Genomic DNA, 14,448 nt, shown 5'->3' with positions numbered 1-14,448 from the left:
GTGTAGTTGACATAAAATTTGTCCATTGGCTGTAGTTGACCTCAAATCTGTTGAGGTACTGGTTGTACAATTTTAGATTTTCTGTATATGGTCCTGTTAGCACTGCATTGTTTGATTTTTGTTTGATCTGTATATGACTTGGGCTGTCTGCATCAATTGTGAAACTGGACAGATCAAACTGGACTGTCCTGTGAAGTTTTTTTATTTTTGTTTGAACTGTAATATGACTTTTAGTCCTTGCTGTCCTATATGTTTTTTTATTGTAATAAATGGGGTTTTCATTGTAATAGTTTGTTGTTTCGGCTAGCGAGGGGTGTGGAAGAAGAAAGGGATAAGACGCTTATTTGACCCGGTCCGGACGGCAGGACACCGTCGGGGCCTCGGGGGTTCGCTGCAACGCATCGATGGCTTCCGCAGCTTCTCAGGCCTAGGTAAGCTTTCAAGCGAATTTGTTGCCGCAACTGTTCTCTAAGTTGAATTTTTTCGATCATGTTTCAGTTGAATTATCCATACAAAATTCTCGCTTTAATGCCGTGTATGCTTGTGTGTATTGGGGACTGGTATTGGAGTATATAAAGTTTATATGCATTCTTCCGGTATATATATCGGTTGATGCTAATCTCTACTGTCTGGGGTCTCAAGGCTATATATCCTTGCTCTCCCTCCTTTAAAATAAAATACTTGTGCCGAACACCCGTACTAGCAGTTGACTTTTCCATACAAACAATGTTGTTAATGCCGTGTATGCTTGTGTGTATTGGGGACTGGTATTGGGGTATAAAGTTTATATGCATTCTTCCGGTATATATCGGTTGATGCTAAACTCTACTGTATGGGGGGGGTCTCAAGGCTATAATACAACCAGAAAAATTATGATATGTGTTCCATTTAAATTTTAAATTATGTCAAATGCTACAAGGTTTTGATGGAACCGGTCGTATTGAATCGTGAAAGAGCCGCAGCGGACCGCCTAAAACGGATGCCTATGTAAGTTATGACCGATATATATTTACATAAAATTGATCTATCAAAGTTATGACCGATATTTAGACGTGTGTTTAATATAGCTTCAGGTTGTTCGACGACTACCGTGATGAAGATTTTTATGGGCTACCGCGGAAATACAGTATTGTAGCTCGGGTAGAAGTTAAATTCCCGATTGAACCACGTTTTCGAGACAAACAACATTTCGTTTTATCTGACATCAATGTAAGCCAACAATTCTCTAAGTTTCATTTTCAAAATTACACGCTCTTCATACCATTGCCTCCTCTCCTACTGAAATACTATTAGGGAGCCAAGATCGAGGCCATAACATATATGTATGAGACAGTCAAACATTTCGACAATTTGCTCCATGAAAAGCATGTTTACAAGATGGATAATGTAAAGTTCAATCTTCATCCGGGTGAATTTAATTTTCGTCATCTAAATGGTCCCATGGAATTGTGTCTTGACCAACAAGCCATCGTGGAGCCATACACTGTTCCAATTCAGATGGCGCCATTCCCAAAACAAATACTATTGAACCTTGCTGATATTGCTGAGTTGCCAAACAGAACTTTAGTCGGTAAGAATATATCGATCTCTTAATTATTATTAATATATATCGTTTACACAAAATTCAGTATTAATCCATTTATAAACTCTTGTTATTTTTGTAGACATTATGGCTGTTGTAGTCCACTTGGGTACAATACATCGCACAATGTGGGGCCCTTTCAGAAAGATTGTTATAATGGATGCTAGGTATATTCTGTTAATTGTCGAGTTATATATCCAAGTCTAAATATTACTAACCTATTCTTACCAAAATTAATGTCGTAGGGGATATTTACATATCATTAAAGTTTGGGGTGACCTACTAAACAAAAATGCACTCCGCTGGGCGTTGGCTAAGGAGGATTATGGCATAATAACTGGGACTATGTTTAGACGGTTCAGAAGACAAGGTACATCATGTCTTTACGTCTTTCAAAACATCTGTCACTAGGTTTTGCTTTATAATGATTCGTAACGGAGATTTAAATGTGTAATTCTAGAGTGCCTCGAGTCTTCGGATCATACCGCAATACACTTCAATCCGTTCCATCACAACACCCATCATTTTCGACGTAAGTATATTCTAAAAAATTAGTTACATTAAATTTGTGATTGTTTTCATTATATCATGAACTACGTGTAGATGTGATTAATTGTGGCATTCATTGCAGCAATCCAAAAAGCTTTGGTGGCGCTGAACAACCGTCAGTTTGCTGTGACATTTCTTGAAGAAGAAAGGCGTAGATAGATTCTACAAATTCACAAAGAGCAATAATTGGGACTATGTTTAGGCGTAGAGAGATTCTATAATGATAGAATACGTGTCGTACTGTTATTGATCAACCAAACGCAACAAGAGGCAAACATGTATGTCTATGAATCTTGTTTGTAATACCTATGACATGGGTTTAATAAGAGATATTTTGTGAAGTTTTTGACCGTGGAAATGATTAATAAATATTTTGTGCGATTTTGAATTCCCGTAATAATCTGTATGGGTTATACATTTAGATAATGCAAACAGTCTCCAAATCTGAAAATAATCCTGATCACCCCTATCTGTTCTTTAAGCTTTCCGTTTATTTACTGACTAAACCACATCCCTTTGTTTAATTCAACTTGAAACATTGTAACCACAGCCCTTTCTGAGAGTGTTGTAAAATCAGTATATAAAAAAAATGTGAACAGATGACTCCGAGGGTGGCAAAATTAGTTAGAGGGGAGAAACTGAGAAGTACACACGGTAATGTGTATTCACCCTTGCGTCCTTTGCTGTTAATAAAAGGTCACTCTCTACAGACTACAGATGTAACTCAAGAAACAAAAATCTCAGAGGTCACTCAGAAACGAAAATATCAGATGTAACTCCAGAAACAAAGAGAGAACAGTGAATATATAAACTCTTGTTTTTTCTCTGATTCTGAGTTTTTGACCGTGGAAATGATTAATAAATATTTTGTGCGATTTTGAATTCCCGTAATAATCTGTATGGGTTATACATTTAGATAATGCAAACAGTCTCCAAATCTGAAAATAATCCTGATCACCCCTGTCTGTTCTTTAAGCTTTCCGTTTATTTACTGACTAAACCACATCCCTTTGTTTAATTCAACTTGAAACATTGTAACCACAGCCCTTTCTGAGAGTGTTGTAAAATCAGTATATAAAACAAATGTGAACAGATGACTCCGAGGGTGGCAAAATTAGTTAGAGGGGAGAAACTGAGAAGTACACACGGTAATGTGTATTCACCCTTGCGTCCTTTGCTGTTAATAAAAGGTCACTCTCTACAGACTACAGATGTAACTCAAGAAACAAAAATCTCAGAGGTCACTCAGAAACGAAAATATCAGATGTAACTCCAGAAACAAAGAGAGAACAGTGAATATATAAACTCTTGTTTTTTCTCTGATTCTGTGTTCCTTTGTTCTTGATGTTCTTTATGCTTGTTTGCCATTAAGAACTCAAATTATTCTCAGTTTGTCGTCGGTGAGACATACCACAGAGCGTGCTTTGTTTGGGGGCGGGTGCCAAAAGGCATTATTGAAGCATAGAGACTCAACAAATTAGTTGTGTAGTTACTCACAAACTTCAGAATTTATATATGTACTCACTCTTACTGGTAGTACAGATACTGACAAGAAAAAAATAAAATACCAACAATTATGAGATGTTACTTTAACTTTCAAGGATACAGGAGAAATTAACTGAACATTGAAATGCAGAAAAATGAGCCAGCATTTGATTATGTATTAACCGGGGAAAATATGCGTGCATATGGCAGAGAAAAGAACCTTCAATTCCTGAGTGAAATATGCCCAGGCCTGCCCAATATATATATCCATTCATTGGTATCAAATCATACACGTTAAGATAAACTGGGTACCATATGGCGATTGACCAGCCGACTGAACCTTGGGGAACAAAAAGAAACGCAAAGCAGATTTCCTGCTCAATCTGCTCAATTGTAGAGGAATAAGAGACTTCCATTCTGGCTGTTTTGTCCTTAACTTCATAGCCCTCCCTTCAGATAATCAAATGAGGTATCAGCAAACAGAGGATCTACTTCAAGAACCACAAGAAATTGATAAGATCAGATAAGACAGCTGCCATAGTTGTTCTCTGAAATCAGACAGTCTGTTCCTTGGAAGGTGCCAAAAGGCATTATTGAAGCATAGAGACTCAACAAATTAGTTGTGTAGTTACTCACAAACTTCAGAATTTATATATGTACTCACTCTTACTGGTAGTACAAATACTGACAAGAAAAAAAATAAAATACCAACAATTATGAGATGTTACTTTAACTTTCAATGATACAGGAGAAATTAACTGAACATTGAAATGCAGGAAAATGAGCCAGCATTTGATTATGTATTAACCGGGGAAAATATGTGTGCATATGGCAGAGAAAAGAACCTTCAATTCCTGAGTGAAATATGCCCAGGCCTACCCAATATATATATCCATTCATTGGTATCAAATCATACACGTTAAGATAAACTGGGTACCATATGGCGATTGACCAGCCGACTGAACCTTGGGGAACAAAAAGAAACGCAAAGCAGATTTCCTGCTCAATCTGCTCAATTGTAGAGGCATAAGAGACTTCCATTCTGGCCGTTTTGTCCTTAACTTCATAGCCCTCCCTTCAGATAATCAAATGAGGTATCAGCAAACAGAGGATCTACTTCAAGAACCACAAGAAATTGATAAGATCAGATAAGACAGCTGCCATAGTTGTTCTCTGAAATCAGACAGTCTGTTCCTTGGAAGCAGTTTAAAGACTGCAGTAGACATGGTAGCAATGATTTTGTTGGATTTTGAATAGGCAACAACAATAGACTACAAAATAGAAGCATTATAAAAAATATACTCATGTTTGCCCTGTCTTAGACATATTTGCCCTGTTTTTCCTCTCTTTTGCCCTCATTCGTTCGCTATCTGGAACATTGCGACGTGGGCTACTCATCCCGAAATTCTGTGTGAAAACTTAACTAAGCCATTCCGCTGTCCATGATAGTGGTTCTTTATGGAGAACGGAGAACCAACAGAAACAGATCAGATGGAACATAATGATGGATGCACACCATTGACAAACATCTCAAACACCATTACTATAGGTAAAAGTTATTACACGCGTGCCGATTAACGTTTGAAACGTAGTATTTATGGTAACACTAATACACAAGTTTATATTGTAGCTGATGAAAATGGATCGAAAAGGCTTGGTCCAAATGTCGATGCTAAGGAACGTAAGAGGCAAAGGGAAAGGGAAAGATATGCCGCGATGACCGTTGAACAAAAAAACGAGAAAAGTAGAAAACGTCGTGAAGCAAGCCAACGAAATAAAGGACCTCCTATACAGACAGAGGCATCTAGAGGTGATGAAAAAGTTAAATTCCTAATTATTTTAATAGATCCTCTTGTGGATTAGTGAATGTCTATTAATCTTATTTTGATTTTCATTTTGTTTCACAGTTAGTCTTTCAGATGGCTGTAGCACAATTGATTTCACAAACTTTGCAACACAAGGTATTGCGGGTATACCTATCACAATTTTTTTCACCGATCGTTTTATAAATACAGAAATACAGATTTGTAGCCATGAAAATCATTTTGCCACTGTTGATTTGGTAGTTCCAAATGTGAATCGAGATGATGATAGCGATTGGTTGCATAGGAATGAGACATTCAAGTCAGACGATGTTTTCGCAACAAGAGACCTTCTGACACCAGGTACATGACTGTTCACTCAACTAATTTTGCAAAACAGCTGATTTCAGGCGGTTTAACGTATACATGCCTTATTCCAGGCGATGTGCATGAAACTGTTGGTAACACGCCTAACCATAATTTGGGAAGGGCTGCCTACTTTAGAGAGCGGTACAAAAACTTAACTCCAGCCGAGAGGGAGCTTAATCGTGAACGCCTTAGGTTGTATAATAATACACCAAAGCGGAAAGGGTCAAAGATAGAGTACATAAGAAAACGTAGAGCACTGTTGGCTGACACATTGAGTCAGGAGTCCATCGCCATGGAGTCCCCAACATATACCCCTGAGGTTGTACACCCTACAACAGATGCAATTGAACCTAATGGATCCGCTCTTACCCCCTGCGACTGGGTTATCCCTGATATCGCCAGTAACCCGTTCCTACCAGCTTCAACACAGACCGAGGATGCCGATTCACTGCGTATGTCTACTAGACCACTAAGACGTAAACAACATGTGCCACGTGGTGAAAGACAAGCTATCTTAGCCCGTCGAAACCGGCAATTTGAAGCATCCATTTCAAGGAACATGGCTACTGTGGCTGAGGATATCATTAGTGACGCCGAGGAAGGGGATGATTGGACACAACCCCATATGTCTGCAAAGATCAACAACAATGGTAATTACTATCATTTTTATCCCCCCTTTTATCCTGAATGCCCAGGTATTTTATGTGGCTTGTATTTTCACCCTCCAGTTGATGACGATGACGGTGTCGTATTTCAAGACGATGCTGATGAGAACGAGGGATACCTATTCGCTGGGCAATGTACTAATTTCAATCTTTTTATGATATGATACAAATGCTTATATGAATACATATATGTCTTACTCATTGTTTCCAAAAAAATATCAGATGAGGATACCGATGAGGATATAGAGATCGATGGTAGTCAAGATGAATCGAGTGCCATTGATGTTCCTGACCCGTACGACAAGGTGTATAGCAACATCCCTGAAGAAACCCATATGCTAAAGACTGTTCCCAACTGCGGTTATTGCACCGCGAAGAAGTTTGAGTATGAGACACCTGGTTTTTGTTGTCGTGGTGGGAAGGTTGAGCTAGCCCCACTGGAGACCCCTCCCCAACTCAAGAGGTTGTGGGATAGTGCAGACTCTGATGCTAGGCACTTTCGTGATAACATTAGGTTTTTTAATGGCCATTTCTCTTTCACTTCCCTATACTATTGCCTCGATAGTATGACAACTAATGTAAGGGATTCTGGTATATACACGTTCCGAGCACAGGGTATGATGTATCACAATATCAAGTCATTTGGTAGGGATGGTGGGGCAGAGCATAAACACCTTGAGCTTTACTTTTATGATGATGATCCCACTCTCGAGCATCGGTACCGTAAGTGTCGCGAAGAGCATCAACAGAAAGACAAAGAGGTTATTCGACAGATAGTCGACATACTACGTGGAAACCCGTACTCCGAGCACCTTAGGACCATGGGTCACGTTGAGAACCTTGATGACTATCGTATCGCGTTGAACCTAGACCAGACGTTGAACCAGAAGACATATAACACACCTCTCACTTCGGAGGTGGCCGTTGTCTGGATCGAAGGGAGCGAAGGGCGAGGCCAGTTCAGCAAGAGTGTTATGCTCCATGGGAAGGACAGTTCAAGCCACTGCATCCGCTCATACCATGGATGCTACGATGCACTATCATATCCATTGTTCTTCCCTAGAGGCGAACTTGGCTGGCACGCAAATATCCCAAAGGTTGGAGTATCCATGGACGAAGTGGATGCATACCGTGCGACACATAGGGCAGGTAATGCAAATGATGAAGATGCGGGTTAGTTGTTTGTTTATATTTTGAAATATTTGCGCATTATTAACTATTTTTTCATCATCACTCACTTTATAATCCTTGCGTATGCAGAATCTCCTAGCCATTTATGTGTGTCTGTACGTGACTACTACTGCTACAAATTCCAGATTCGCCCCGGGGTATTCAATCCTATACTTCATGGAAAGCGACTTTTTCAGCAGTTCGCGGTCGACACGTACATAAAGATTGAGAACTCTCGTTTAGATTACATACGCAAGAATCAGGATCGGTTAAGGGCAGACCTGTACCAGGGCTTGGTGGATAGCATGCTAGATGGAGATATTAGAGGAGAGAAGGTTGGCAAGCGAACTGTGCTGTCGACGTCGTTTATTGGCGGTCCTCGTGACATGAGACGTCGGTATATGGATGCTATGGCTCTGGTGCGGAAGTTTGGTAAACCAGACATATTTCTTACCATGACATGTAACCCTAACTGGGATGAGATAAGGAGGGAGCTTCTACCTGGGCAGACACCGCAAGATCGTCCGGATCTTGTAGTGCGTGTCTTTCATGCGAAGCTACAAGAGTTAAAGCATCGGCTGACTAAACAGGATATTCTTGGTAAGGTCCGAGCCTACGTCTATGTCGTGGAGTTTCAGAAGCGGGGTTTGCTGCATGCCCATTTTCTACTCATAATGCAGAGGAAGTACAAGCTCACATGTCCTGAGCAGTACGACCTTTTGATCTCAGCCGAGATCCCAAGCAACAAGTACCCTGAACTACGAAAGATGGTTATCAAGCATATGATGCATGGCCCGTGTGGGTCGCTAAACCCTAACTGCCCATGCACTAAGGGTCGTAAATCGTGCAAGAATCATTACCCTCGGTCTTTCAGTGACACAACCTTGCAAGGGAAGGATTCGTACCCTATTTATAGACGTCGTGACGATGACCGTAAAGAAAAGGTCCGAGGGTGCGAACTGGACAATAGATGGGTTGTCCCTTATAACCCATACCTCCTTCGTCTCTTCAACTGCCATATCAATGTCGAGGCATGTGGGAGCATCAAGGCTGTTAAATATCTGTTCAAATACATATACAAAGGCCATGATCGTGCGTCTGTTGTTATGAGAGATGCGAGCAAGGCAGATGATGATGTTGATGAGATCAAGCAGTATAGAGATGCAAGGTGGGTGACTCCTCCGGAAGCCTTGTGGAGGATATACGGCTTTGAGCTTAGTCAGATATCTCCACCTGTTATGCAACTTCAACTCCATCTTCCAAACATGCACATGGTGGCGTTTCACGAGCGGCAAATGGTCGAGCGAGTCGTCAACCGTCCAGGTGTTGATAGGTCGATGCTCACATCATATTTTGAGGTGAATAGGCTACACGAGGAGGCTCGTGGCATCCTATATCGTGACTTCCCTGAGTGGTACACTTGGCAGAGTGGTAAGGGAAAAGTATGGCAACGGAGGAAACGAGATACAGGTGGACAAGTCGGTAGGATAGTCTCTGCTCATCCGGCCGAGGGGGAGCGCTACTATCTTCGTGTTCTCCTAAACCACGTGACTGGCGCCGCCTCCTATGTGGATCTAAGGACAGTTGATGGTGTCACCCTACCGACTTTTCGTGAGGCAGCAGAGAGAAGGGGACTACTTGAGTCGGACAACACACTGGATGAGTGTCTCACTGAACGTGCTCTTTTCCAGATGCCATCGTCGCTGCGACGGCTTTTTGCCACAATACTGGTTTACTGTGAGCCAAGCGATGTGGCTGTACTCTGGCAGAAACACAAAGATTCTATGTCCGAGGACTATCAACACAAGAGTCAGAACAAAACTCATGTTGAGCAGATGGTATTGATTGACATTAGGAACATGCTGCAGTCAATGGGAAAGGACATAAAGACATTCCCTCTACCTCCTATGATCGACGCGTATGACGATGCTATTGGTACTGCTCGGGAGGTTTACGAGGAGGAAAGTATCCAACCGACAGTGGAAGATGTGGCTCTTAAAGACTCTCTTAACGAGGAACAGAGGGCCGCCTATGATAAGATTATGTCTGCCGTTGACACCGATCAGGGCGGATTATTCTTTGTGGATGGACCTGGTGGCACCGGGAAGACTTATCTATACAGAGTGCTGCTCGCGACGCTACGCAACCAGGGCAAGATTGCAGTGGCAACAGCTACATCTGGCGTTGCGGCTTCCATAATGCCTGGAGGAAGAACCGCCCATTCACGCTTCAAGATACCACTCACTATTGACGATGGCGCTGTATGTAGCTTCACGAAGCAGAGTGGAACAACAGAGTTGCTACGGAAAGCATCTCTCATTATCTGGGACGAGGCTTCTATGACTAAGAGACAAGCCGTGGAGGCACTGGACAATAGCATGCGCGATATAATGGGTCGCCCCGCACTACCATTTGGTGGTAAAACCATTGTCTTCGGTGGAGATTTCAGACAGGTCTTGCCTGTTGTTTGTAAAGGGTCAAGGGCTCAAGTGGTCGCGTCTTCGCTACGAATGTCTTACCTATGGGAGTCCATGTCCCACTTAAAGCTTGTTAGCAACATGAGAGCAAAAAACGACCCTTGGTTTGCGGAGTTTTTGCTGCGCGTAGGCGGTGGAACTGAGGAAACAAATAGTGACGGCGACATTCGTCTTCCTGATGATGTGTGTGTGCCTTACAGTGGGAGTGACAACGATCTTGACAACCTAATAGACTTTGCTTTCCCAAATCTCAACGAAAATATGTCTGATTCCACCTACATCACTTCAAGGGCGATACTGTCAACACGGAACGACTGGGTTGATATGATAAATGTTAAGATGATTGATCGTTTTCAAGGGGAGCATATGGTGTATCATAGTTTCGATAGCGCCATGGATGATCCCCACAACTACTACCCACCCGAGTTCCTAAACACATTGACGCCTAATGGGCTACCACCTCATGTTTTGAAGCTCAAGATTGGATGTCCTGTTATATTGCTCCGGAATATAGACCCTGCAAATGGACTTTGCAATGGCACCAGGCTGGTCGTTCGTGGCTTCCAAAGAAATAGCATTGACGCAGAGATTGTACTCGGTCAACACGTTGGAAAACGGATTTTCCTACCGCGTATACCGTTGTGTCCCTCCGATGAAGAGATGTTCCCTTTCCAGTTCAAAAGAAAGCAGTTTCCTGTACGGCTTAGCTTTGCAATGACGGTTAACAAAGCACAGGGTCAGACTATTCCCAATGTTGGTGTATACTTGCCTGAACCAGTGTTCTCTCATGGCCAACTATATGTTGCTCTATCTAGAGCGACGGCCCGATCGAACATAAAGATTCTTGTCATCCCAGCTGTCGATGGGAGGAAAAAGTCAAGGAAGGGTGTAAAGAAAACCCCCACCGTAGATTGTGGGACATATACCAAGAACATCGTCTACAAAGAGGTCCTAACAAATTAGACCCATGGTAAGAGTTGCATGTTCAGCTAACAAACTAATAGGATGATGTTTGTCTTATGTTTGATTGGTCTGGTGTATTATCAAGTCATGTTTGCATGCTACAATTGTTTTTATTAGAGACACACATGTTTGTGTATTATTAGAGCATGCATACTATCTTAAAGTATTGTTGAGTTTTGGATCATTTGTGAAATTAGCAATAATAATTTTTATGCATCTAACAATTTGTTATGAATGTAGGTTTTTGTCCCGCGAGAATGGAATCTCTATTTGTAGGCTTGTCTCATAACAAGCCAAAAAAATCGGTGGCAACCGCAATAGTTCGAGAAGGTATTAAAATTTTCATAGTTCTGTATGGATCAATTTGTATTTTTTGTAATAACTAATTTTAGTTTTATCTCATGACTGGTTGCTCCTAGACTATATTTGCACGCAAGGTGATCTTGCTCTCATCGATTTTATCAAGGAAATCCCTTGTGAACCAAGGGTAGAAGTCGTTCTTATTGATGATGCCTTTGTTGAAAGGAAGTGGATGGAGTGTTTATTTCAGCCGAGCGCATATTTAGGTGACGAGGTAATGCATGCTTAGTTTTTATATTTGGCGACGTTGTTATGTATAAGTTTTTTTTACTCATCCTGGTATTTTTAACCACAACTTACACACTTGCAGGTTATAGACTGTTACATAAATTTGATAAAAGCTCAAAAGCATCTAAAGTGCCGATCTGGAGGTCGCGTTCACATAGAAAATGCTTTCCAGTTCAATTTCCTGAAGCGAGATGGTGATCTTGAAATTAAAACAGAGGAGCTATATCCAATTAAAGACATGACACACATATGTAGCGCTGAACGAAGGGTGTTACTTTACCTAGACCATGACATGGTACATATGAGTTTGCAATCTGAACAGGTAGTGTTTATATGTATTTTATTCTTATGCAAGTATTTATGATTGTTTTGTAGGTGTTTATTCCGATAAACATCCGAGAGACGCATTGGTATCTTGCTGTGATCCATGCAAGAAATATGGAGATACAAGTGCTCGATTCACTTGGTACTTCACAAGACCGCAAAGACCTCACTGACTCTGTGAGTATGCACAAACTAAACAATTATGAATTCAATATTAACTTATCCCAATCTCTAATTTTATTTTACCATATATAAAGATTAAAGGACTGCAAAGACAAATAGATATGATATCTCAACGTAAGGAGTTAAAAGACCACAGGTGGCCAGACCTCCAAGTTGCTTCTTGGCCGCTCAGAGAAATAGACATGGGATATGCAAAGCAGACAGATACGTACGTCCTAAGATCTTCTTTACCAATTTCTTCATTCATACTAATGTTTATGTTGGTATTAATGTATATTGTAGCTCTTCATGTGGCCTCTTTCTTTTGAACTATATCGAATACTGGACAGGGGATGAACTATCTGACAGTTTTACCCAGGTATATTATTACTACTATGACATATATGGACATCTACAGTCGGTGTTACATATATAATGCTAAATAATTGTTTCTTATTTGTAGGATGACATGTCACACTTTAGGAAAAAAATGGCTGCTATATTACTATCTTCAGACCTGAATGAGAGAAGGGGGTGTCTGTTATACAAAAATGAAAAAGAAGTTGACTCTGGAAGCCCATCTGATGTTGAGATATTAGAAAACCCAACAGATTCTAATAACGCCCCGTTTGGATCATTGGAATTGAAATCCATTCTAATAATAGTAATTTAGGCATATATTAATTAAGCTAATTCACTTTTATGCAAAATATATTTGTATACTATTATTAGCAAGATGTTGGAGATATTTATGTGCTACATTTTTACTATAGAGGGGTGAGACGAAGAGTGTCATGTAAGTTATAGAGTAGAAACAAATTCTACTGATGCATAAAATCATTTCCTATCCTCCACCCTATGAATTTGAGATAGCCTTATATCTGAACTTTGGAAAGTGGTGGAATGCCAAATTCCAAACTAAATAAGTTACTTTATTGAGTGAATTCCAATTCCTATAAAATGAAGGGATCCAAACGCTCCATAAGAGGAAACTACTCCACGTGCTTGATGATAGCGAAGTAGTGTTTGAAGATGAGGAAGGCCCTATTACTCAAGCAGACTTGCAAAGGTGGTTTGTTGATGATTGGGATAAAAGAGCTCCTGTAAAAGTCTCTAACGATGGTTGCACCAATGACTTTTTAATGGTTGGTCTTTCCACAAAGGATATGCCAGTGACCAAAGCCGATTCAATAGATGTTTTATGTGATTATATCATGGCAATAGAAGACGATACGACACTAGAGTAAGTGCTCATTGATTTATTTATTTTATGTATATCGACTACTTAGATTCTTGATATAGAGTTTCGTCATGCTACATTACAGGAGAACATGGGTGCGAAGTTTCAATCCTTTTAAGATAGAAATATCTGTCAAAGACCTGCAAAACATATTAACGACAACTCAAGATATGATTCTAAGATGTTTTGATATGGCTGTTCGGCTGCTTGCCAATAAAGAGTCATGTAAACTGAAAGAAGAAATCATAAATAATAGAAAGCATTATATGGACATGCGTTTTTGGGTAAGTTTGTTTCCAATCATTAATGTATTAATATATAGTATCTACATCTAATCATCATGTGTACATGTATATATACTGTCCAGAGAATGGTTGGTTTTGGTAAACTTCCAAAGTACCATCAGGATCCTACAACAGAAGAGTTGGCCAAAACACTAGATTGTTGGCCATCAATGAATTATTATATCACGGGTTGTAGATATGTAAGTATGTGTTCATTTCGAATGTATTTATAAAGGACACTTCTGTTGTAGGATCCTAATGACTGATATTTTGCAGGTTCTCATGCCATGGAAATTCAATGGATGTCACGCCCTTTTCGTAATAGATCATGTTAAAAAGCATGTGACTTTTATCGATTTTACACCGACTCAAGATTGGTGTAAACACATGCCATACAAGAGGTTCGCGGAAGCGATTATCATGGCCTCAAAAAAATATAAGATTGCTTACAGCAAGAAACGTTCTGGATGGGCGGAGGATATCTTTAAGTGGGAACATACAATTCAGACTGGTGTTCCAATTGACTTAAGAGGGTATTTTCTTCGTACCACCTTCTCAGCAGTTTAAATTTTTTCTATGATAATCATTGTATAAAACATAGTTGTCCAAATATTATTCTATAGGTTTAATACCAGCTACCTCGTTCTACAAGCTATGGCCATGTGGGGTAATGACAGACGACTGAAATTTGTTGGGGTGAGTGTAGTACGTTTGTTTTATGTTCAAAACTTACATTCTAGCTATCTCGTTCTACAATATAATATATTTTGTTCTCTTATCTCTTTGTC

General features: G+C 40.2%; 2 protein-coding genes and 2 long non-coding RNA genes across 4 annotated transcripts; all 4 read left to right on the top strand.

Annotated features, from left to right (window-relative positions):
- Positions 1–1,687: 1,687 nt before the first annotated feature.
- On the top strand, positions 1,688–2,305 carry LOC103654860 (uncharacterized). The gene is made up of 4 exons (XM_020551960.1): positions 1,688–1,749; positions 1,828–1,952; positions 2,043–2,114; positions 2,214–2,305. The coding sequence occupies exons 1-4, from the start codon at positions 1,709–1,711 to the stop codon at positions 2,288–2,290; spliced, it is 315 nt and encodes a 104-aa protein (XP_020407549.1). The 5' UTR covers positions 1,688–1,708; the 3' UTR covers positions 2,291–2,305.
- Positions 2,306–5,126: 2,821 nt separating this feature from the next.
- On the top strand, positions 5,127–5,756 carry LOC109945648 (uncharacterized). The gene is made up of 4 exons (XR_002268922.1): positions 5,127–5,165; positions 5,247–5,426; positions 5,524–5,577; positions 5,683–5,756. It is a non-coding gene; the product is annotated as an uncharacterized lncRNA (long non-coding RNA).
- Positions 5,757–11,193: 5,437 nt separating this feature from the next.
- LOC109945967 (uncharacterized) lies at positions 11,194–12,493 on the top strand. The gene is made up of 6 exons (XM_020552367.1): positions 11,194–11,392; positions 11,482–11,636; positions 11,733–11,945; positions 12,026–12,151; positions 12,232–12,365; positions 12,487–12,493. The coding sequence occupies exons 1-6, from the start codon at positions 11,293–11,295 to the stop codon at positions 12,491–12,493; spliced, it is 735 nt and encodes a 244-aa protein (XP_020407956.1). The 5' UTR covers positions 11,194–11,292.
- A 1,108-nt stretch (positions 12,494–13,601) lies between these two features.
- On the top strand, positions 13,602–13,976 carry LOC118477031 (uncharacterized). The gene is made up of 3 exons (XR_004857984.1): positions 13,602–13,660; positions 13,744–13,860; positions 13,937–13,976. It is a non-coding gene; the product is annotated as an uncharacterized lncRNA (long non-coding RNA).
- Positions 13,977–14,448: the final 472 nt, after the last annotated feature.

This window comes from Zea mays, chromosome 4 (genome assembly GCF_902167145.1).
Source record: "Zea mays cultivar B73 chromosome 4, Zm-B73-REFERENCE-NAM-5.0, whole genome shotgun sequence".
NCBI classification, from domain to species: domain Eukaryota; kingdom Viridiplantae; phylum Streptophyta; class Magnoliopsida; order Poales; family Poaceae; genus Zea; species Zea mays.
The sequence above is the reverse complement of the archived record's forward strand: the minus strand, read 5'-3'. Positions and strand labels throughout refer to the sequence as shown.

Excerpts from the sequence above, each read along its gene's own strand:
- LOC103654860 (XM_020551960.1), top strand. The coding sequence starts at position 1,709 with ATGTGGGGCCCTTTCAGAAAGATTGTTATAATGGATGCTAG. Across the intron at positions 1,953-2,042 it reads TAGACGGTTCAGAAGACAAG|AGTGCCTCGAGTCTTCGGAT; the intron begins GTACATCATGTC and ends GTGTAATTCTAG. Across the intron at positions 2,115-2,213 it reads CAACACCCATCATTTTCGAC|CAATCCAAAAAGCTTTGGTG; the intron begins GTAAGTATATTC and ends CATTCATTGCAG.
- LOC109945967 (XM_020552367.1), top strand. The coding sequence starts at position 11,293 with ATGAATGTAGGTTTTTGTCCCGCGAGAATGGAATCTCTATTTGTAGGC. Across the intron at positions 11,393-11,481 it reads AACCGCAATAGTTCGAGAAG|ACTATATTTGCACGCAAGGT; the intron begins GTATTAAAATTT and ends GGTTGCTCCTAG. Across the intron at positions 11,946-12,025 it reads TTTACCTAGACCATGACATG|GTGTTTATTCCGATAAACAT; the intron begins GTACATATGAGT and ends ATTGTTTTGTAG.